Here is a 7985-nt window from a genome sequence, read left to right on the forward strand (position 1 = left end):
TTAGTCTTTTCTAATATGCCAAAACCATATGCCTTTCAGTCACACATGGCACAAACCAGATTTCAAGTGCCACCTGTTGTAACTGCTAATTTACATAAACCAGAAACAGCTTTTGTTTGCCTCTAGAGGGGACAACTGCCCCCATTAAGCACTCCTGTGCAGCCAACCCTACTGAAAAATAAGTCATCCAGATATGAACACCTAGTTTAAGGTGCATAGTTGTGTCCCATACAGAGAAATCCATCCATCTTTTAAACATTAAACATATTTTATCAGCTGGGACTTGTCAGACTTTTTAGAAGTTAGAAATTCTGAAAAAACCCAGCTGTATTTTCAGTTATGTTGAAATTCATCTCCAAGACACCTATCCAGCGCCATTTATGATCTGAAAATGTCCCCCCTTCTCCCCCTCTGCTCCAAATCAAATTGCTACGGCTTCAACATGAAAGACTAATCAGAATAGCTCTTATACAAAATCTTTAAACTACTATAAAATATTATTGCCTGTCCTACCACAAAACATGATGGGGGAAGACAGGAAGACACCTCCAGTGAAGGACACCTTCATTCCCTCTCTCTTTCATCTCTTCACCACAGGGATTCATCAGCTTATCACAAGTCCTATCTGAGCACAGTTCTTTTGATTCTGCATTGTTCTGTTTATGCCTCACTAATTTTTCAAGGACATTTACAGTCATTGCAGTAGCTTGCAACATTCAATCTGTATAAGGAACCTAAACTATTTTTAAAAGTATTGGAAAGAAATATTATAAAGAAAAAACATGCTTTCAAACTTACTGAGAAATCTGTAAGTCAAGCTCCATGTTATCATATTTCATTGTAGCAAAAAGGAGCATTAACACATTATTTGATATTTGCACTAATCACCAGCACTCAGGCCAAATCCATCTAAACAAAGCCTTTCATCACCTGCTCAAGAGCAGCACTGATTATGATGAAGTGCAGTTCAACTCTTTCCTTACAGTGCTTAAACACATGTTGAACCATGTACCAGCAGACCTTACAAATCAAATTTGACTCAAATATTTTAAGTTTATCCACATGGGAAACTCCATCTCTGCTCCTCTAGTACTTAGGAGTGTCTCTTGACACACAGAACTATTTTATGGAAAAAGAAGGGAGGAGGGGAGAGAGGGAGTCCAACACAAAATACTTTCTCAGAACATGGTCTGCTCTCAGTGTCCTCCTTTAAGAGAGCACAAAACATACTTTCAAAAGACTGTATTTGGCAGCTAGCAAGTAGACTGCACATTCAAGTCCTGCCAACTGCAGTTCTGGAGAAATAAGACCAAGAAACAAAAACTACTCAGTGGGTATCAACACAAAATGGAGGCAAGGGTATCTACTATTATATGCAGAGAATATTTTGGTATTTATTTTTTAAGTAGCAACCATGACTAATGGATCACTGCTCAACAAAAGCAAACAAATGCAGATTTAATGAGCCTGAATGGCAAAAGGCAGAAGAGTAAAAACAAGTCATACCAAAGGGCATGAGCATACTACAAAGGAATGCTTCAGATCCAAATTCTCAGAGGCATTATTTTAATTTTTTCCCCTGCAGGAAGGGCTTCAGAAAAAAAAAAGCCTGCACTTATAATCCACAGCAGACACTGGAAGTTTTGCCAAGTGCAGAAGTTGACATGGACAGTATTCACACAAAGACAAGCAGATTACTTGGGCTCAAAAAGATTTCTGCTCTGCAGAAACAGCTTCTTCTTAATGGGCCTGACAGAAACCTTTCTTATGCACCCAATGAAAAGGCAAATCCTGATAGAAAAGTACATTCCCAGAAGTAAATAAAGTGTAGTCTGTAAGAAACATTCTGCCATTTTTATTCCTATTGTAGTTCTGGTCTTTTTTTTTATCTCGCTAAACATTATTAAAATAATCATCAGACTCAATTCAGCTGCTTGCCCTCATTTAGGAAATGAGGGCAATATTTTATGATAAATATCCTCCACCTACCAGAAAGGAGACCAAAACCAGAGAGACCAAACAATGTTTGGATCAAATCACCTGAAAATGTAATACAGGATTAAAGAACCAAAAGGTAACACAGCAGGTATAAACACTTATGCAAATTCCTGCCTTCAGACAGATGGCCTCGAGATTTTTCTTTTCTGACAGGAAACAAATCCATGCATCTTTCCCTCAAGAGCTGCAATAATTCAGCAGTGGGAAGCCTCAAAACAGGCAGGCAATACTTCAGCAGAGTTCTCCTCTTCTGCTCTCACAGCCAGGCTCAGTAACTCTGCTGAGAGATCAGGTCACTGTGGGCAGAGTACAACTTACAAATCCTACCAGCTCAGAGCTGCTCTCCCTCAAGAGGGAACACCTCACCTGCTTCAAGTCATCCCTGCAAGCTCAGCACCAGCTAAGCCTGCAAACAAGCCATAAGTCTGTCAGCATCTAAGTCACTTGGCATGCAGATCCTAATTGTGGAAGTTTAAAGCTTACAAAGTTTGGAAAGAACAGAACTGAACTCTAAATGACAAGGAGGAGGCAGACAAGTGTTTAATGAGCCCAAGAATCTGTGGTTGGCTGATAGCTAACTCAATGAAAACTGGGACAACTAATATGCTGTGCTTGAAGTAAGGTTTTTTTCTTGTCCCACAACTTTACTCATTTCTTTAAAAAACCATGAACTTTGAGGCTCCAGGATATAGTCTATCAAAGTGAAGCACTTTTCCAGTTTCTTATTTCAGCAAGGCTATAGCCCCCAGCAGCTTCAAAAGGAACAATTCTGCTTATTCTCTAAGAAAAAGCTGTTGCTTCTTGATACTGAGGTCCTCCTAGTGCCACACAAACTAAAACTCTGTACAAAGAAGACTTGATCTAATTAAATTTATCCAGTCCAAGTATCTAATTCACAAAAATCATTGCATTCAGCCAGTTTTACAAAGCTACCTGACTAACATCACAGTAATACTTTGAAGAGGTACAACTGGCTGCTAAGTTATACATAAGGAAAAAGAGGGATCATGCCAAGCTGGGCACATCCCACTGGCCACATGGCTGTACCTTCAGCTCTCAACACTTGAAGAGACACAGTACCTGCACAATGGACTCTTTCATTGCTTCTTTCAGTGGAGGGAGGGTAAAAAGAAACTTTAAAACTTATTCTGTTTTGAATCTTTAACATAACCTCTGATTATGGTTATGTCGTGCAAAAGTAAAAGACAAATGCCACATCAAGAGCAGCAAAAGCTACTGTAGTTTCATAATATCATATTCCAAATACAGTTCCAAACTGACACATAAAAGCAAAGCCACAATCCTTAATCAAATAATTAAATAACTAAACTATGTCCCGTGGATGCAGCTAAACAAATGCTAACCAAGTAAAATTTATATAAAAGAGGTTTTTCTCCAAGTTCTGATTTTGACTCAATACACTACACTATGAAAATAACTCATATTGCCAAAAGTTACAATTGTGAACAGAAGTCTTCCAAGAAAAAATTAGAAATTTTAACACTTAACACATTTTTTCTGCCATAGGGGGAAAGCTGCAAGAACTTCTACCCTATATGCTCCAAAACCACTACGTTACTTTTTAAATGACAAACTGTGAACAGCAAACACATCAGCTGTGTTTGTTAAGTTTCTAATCAGCTGTCTGCAGATGACTCCCCCTCTATTTTCATAAACCATAATTGTGGTTGGCTTCCCATATTTAATTTTTCATTTTCCCAGCGAGTCATTTCAAATCTCTGTGCTTCTTGAAGTTAGAAGCCCACATTCTCTTTTTAATCTTCTGGTGTCTATCAGCCTGAAAAAACTATCTTCCAAAGCAGCTACAGAATACATAGAAGCCAATTCACACACCATGACAAAAGCTGGGCACCTTTCTGTCTGTGCTCTGTAGTGCTGAAGGAAAAAACTCTATAAGGCAATGACTGAGCCTGTGTTGCAGCCATTATAAATGGTACATGTATGAAACCAGAGGGAAATAAAAGCTACATCACCTACATTTAAATGAATTTTAAGATGTATTTCCTTAAAAATTCAGAAAACATCCTATAAAGAGAAAATGCTACAGAGCTAAGGAGGCTAATCAAAATAGCCCAGCAGTCTTAATAAATGTTAAGTATCATAAGGAAATTAAAGCTCCTGTCTTGCCAACTGCTGCATTTAACTTCATTTTATTCCTTCAAAAAGGTATGATAAGGCCCTGAATACATCTCTGATACTGCCAATCATTCTCTGAGCTACAATATCTAGGTTCAATTCTCCTACCTGTGAACAACAAACACACTCTAAAAGAGAAACAGCACTTAAATTCCAAGAATTTAAGATGCAAAATAGCAATAGGCACATACTTTCAGAACTTCTATTGTAAAACATTTGCACCAGCAGGTTCAGATCACTCCCAGCAATAGATCAGACAAGAACAAATCTTAGCAGAAATCCTCTGGAGATGCTCAAGAGGAACTGTGAGCACCTTTTGCAATTTCACAAGCTACAGAGTTCCTTGTGGTGTGTTTTGCTTTTAGCCCATCACCTTCTCAGCTACAAAAAGTCACCCTTCACAAAGAAATCATACTAGCTGGTGCTCATCATCTTTAACTATGATGCAGTGATGGGAACAAGTCCCACAAACCTAAGAGCTATTAGTGTTACCAGATACAGACATTTAAACTATCACCTCTTACACCTAGTCCTTCTGGTGATGTTTCAGTCAAAAAAAAAGTTGAGATGTTCATTAGCTTGGTACAAGCTCATCTTCAGCAGTTCCACAGGCTCTCTGTGCCAGACTGGTCTGCAGAGAGTGAAATAAGCTACTGCAGTCAGCTGTGCACACCAGCAGTCCAGCAGACAGACTGCAGTACTTAGACCATTTTTAGCCAGACATAGATGTCTCCCAGCAAATTTCTTCATTCTCCTTGACCACAGGACCCACAACACACCACTGAGATGCAAGAACTCCACAACAATCAGCAACTCAAACAGTCCTACCCCAATTTCCACCAGCTCCTGGACACAAAAGGACGTGGCAAGGAGTTAACAGCAACAAACAGGGAGGGAAAGCAGCTGTGTGGAAGCATCCCCACAACAACTACTGCTGTTCAAGACCGGGTAAGGAAGGAAACAGGCTGGCCTACTAACGTCTCATTTTTCTGATTTAGTCCCATGAATGCCCAGCTGAAAAGGCACTTGCAGGCATTAATATGGAAGGAAGCACACAAGTGTTTGAGCAAGCTTGTCTACATACATGTTCAAGGAGGTTTGTGAAGCAATCAAGAGGCAGGAGAAACTGTGTCTGCTATTAGCATAGCTTCATGCATTGTTTCTCCTCTTTTCTCCTGTGTTGAAGAACTGCATGCATTAGGCAGACCAGCAATGCTCACACATGTACCTTCACACAAACCAATGTATTTATGAGAGCAGCACTGAAAACATCTAAACATATTTGATACTACCCATTTGTTATCCTGGAGAAGAGTTACAAACTGCTCATTTCTGCTCCAGTCCTTTCTGTCCTATCTACAGGGAATACAACAATATTTTCTGTGGGGCACAAACTATCTACCATCTCCATGAGAAAACAGGAATGCATAAACACTCTCAGGTTTACAACTAACTAGGGAAGAGAGATAACTCAAGGCTTTGTAGCACCACCTTTAGCTGGGAGAGATGCAGCATACCACATCGGGAGGAGGATGACTGTTATTTCTGGAGAAGAATTATGCTCACACCACTACACTCTGATACATTCTAAAGATCAGCACAAAGCTAAAAAATGCCTGCCAAATACTCCGACAAAGGTTAGGGAACACCTGAAAAATGAAATTATCATGAAGAAAATTATACAGTACCTTCCATCAAAAGAAAGCTAGCCACGATTTTTTCAATAATGAAAAATCGCTTTTTGTACATACAGGGGGGAAAAACCCCCCAAAAAAGGCAATACTCAAACCAAGTACTATGAAAAACTATTTCCTTATTTCTAGAAGCCTTTAAAAGCAAGTTACATTTCCAGGTGATTTATGAAGCTACTTCTTGAGGTAAATATTTATAAAATTTTTATCACTTATTAAATCTGAAATGTGTACAAATAGGAAGCATGTATGTACTGCATGACTCTAAACAGACTACCAAGAGGAACTGCCACTCCTTATAAAAATAGGAGGAAAGCTCATTTCTTCAGTACATTTCTCAATGCATGAGTGATTTTCCACACATGAATGACTCCCGCTTGGTTATCAAATTAGATGCAAGAGAAAAGTCAGTCTTCTCTGTAACCAGCAGAGGGAAGTAAAAAAAAAAATTAAAAAAAAAAAAACAAAACAACAAAACAAGAACAACCTTCATTATTTTCTTGCTACTTAACACACGGTTTGTAATGTATGGCAATTACGAGGTTAGTGAGACAGAACCACCTTTTGTAGACAATCTTCAGGTCTCTCCATTCCAGGAAGCTGCACATTTTCGGTTTGCGGGCTAATACTGTTTGAACAAGTTCCCTTGTGATTTTCTTCTTTTCTTTGTCAGATAATGGGACATACCACTTCTGGAGTCTCAGTTTCCCCTGGCGACTAAAAAGCAACATAAACTGCATCTGTTGAATTGGAAGGAGGGGAAAAAAAGAAAAGCATTAATCTCAGTCTCCGAGTTTCGAAAGATCTGAGAAAAACCAAGCAGGAAGCAAGTCGGACATCCAAAACTCTATAACTATTTTATGTATTTCTATAGCACTGGCAGATGTTACACAAGACTTGGAAGTAGCAATGATACAAAGGATTCTGCAGAGCAAGGTCAGTCAAGCCAAAGGCAGAAGAAAGCGCACACAAGTTTCTCAAGGGGTGTCAGAACCGCGGGCTGGGGAGTGAATACACCCCAATTTCAGACCAGCCACGTCCAGCACTCCTATGGTTTCATTTGCGTTTTCCACCCAAAATGACAGAAAAACAGCACAGCAGACTCTTCCAATACCCAATCTCATTTCCAATTCAGCCGATTAGAGCCTTAGAGGAGCAATTTGCACTTAAAATCTTTCTGAAAAGCCTCGGAATACTTTAAAAGACATCAAACCTCCCAGCGGAGAGTCCTACGGCACAGAAAAGCCCAGTCTTTTCCCACGTTACACAAAAGGAGAGATTAAGTGCTTTCCCTGCGGTCCTATGTTCCAGCTCTCGCTTCCTCTAACGGAGTGATGTTGCAATTATATTTTAAGAGGAACTTGCCGGGCTGTGTTTTCCAACAGAGGTAACATTAAATGAAAAGGCTCAGGCTTTTTTCTTTTGCCTTTTTGCTCGAAGTTGTATCAGGCTGGAGAAGTTTCCCAGGCAATATGACAGACATGAAATACGATGCTAAAGCCCAGCCTGGTCCCGGGTGACAAGCGTGACCAGCGCCAGCCGCGACGAGCGGCGGCCGCGCCCGCAGCGGCTCCGCGGTGCCAGGGCGGGGGCAGAGCCCCGCAGCCCCCGCAGCCTCCCCACATCCCGCCTCGCCTCCCCGCCGGCCCCAGCGCCGCCCCGGCTCCCCCGGCGCGGAGCGGGCGGCTCGGGAGGAGAGCCCGGCTGCGCGCGGCTGTGCTCACCGTGCCCGGGGATAGCGGAGCTGAGGCGGAGAAGAAGCAGGCACCTCTGCCCACAGCGGCACCGCCGATGTTGCCGCCGCGGCCGCCGAGCGGGACTGAGGGAGGGGTCGGGAGGGGACGGGAGGTGCCGCCGCCGCGAGCGCGCGCGCGCCTCAACGGCCGCCCCCCCTCGGGCAGGTCAGGGGCGGGGCCGGGACAGCGGGGGGGCGGGGCCAGGATAGAGGAGGCGTGGCCCGAGCGCCTCCGGACAAAACTTTATCAACGGCCGGGGAGGGGGGGAGCGGGGAGAGCTCGGCTGTCACCCAATCGGAAAGCTCAGCGCGCGGGCGGGGGGAGGAGCGAAGCTGTTCCGGACCAATGAGAGGCGGGAGAAGGCGGGGAAGGCGGAGCTGGTTTTGGCGGCAGGAGGGGCTGG

The 7985-nt window shown here is 42.4% G+C and overlaps 1 protein-coding gene across 3 annotated transcripts in view; it reads right to left on the minus strand.

Annotated features, from left to right (window-relative positions):
* Positions 1-7711, minus strand: part of AP1S2 (adaptor related protein complex 1 subunit sigma 2) — a 33316-nt gene extending 25605 nt beyond the window's left edge. For 2 of the 3 annotated variants that reach the window (XM_054272305.1, XM_054272306.1), the window contains exons 1-2: positions 7571-7711; positions 6408-6586 (exon numbers count right to left, since the gene is read on the minus strand). In XM_054272305.1, the coding sequence (XP_054128280.1) occupies positions 6408-6586 (179 nt within the window). In that variant the 5' untranslated portion in view covers positions 7571-7711. The remainder of the gene's footprint in view (positions 1-6407; positions 6587-7570) is intronic. The other variant, XM_054272307.1, reaches the window with a different exon arrangement.
* Between the last annotated feature and the right edge of the window lie 274 nt (positions 7712-7985).

This window comes from Melozone crissalis, unplaced genomic scaffold (assembly GCF_028551555.1).
Source record: "Melozone crissalis strain CALT ecotype California unplaced genomic scaffold, PUWL_Pcris_2 ptg000013l_1, whole genome shotgun sequence".
In the NCBI taxonomy this organism is placed as follows: Eukaryota; Metazoa; Chordata; class Aves; order Passeriformes; family Passerellidae; genus Melozone; species Melozone crissalis.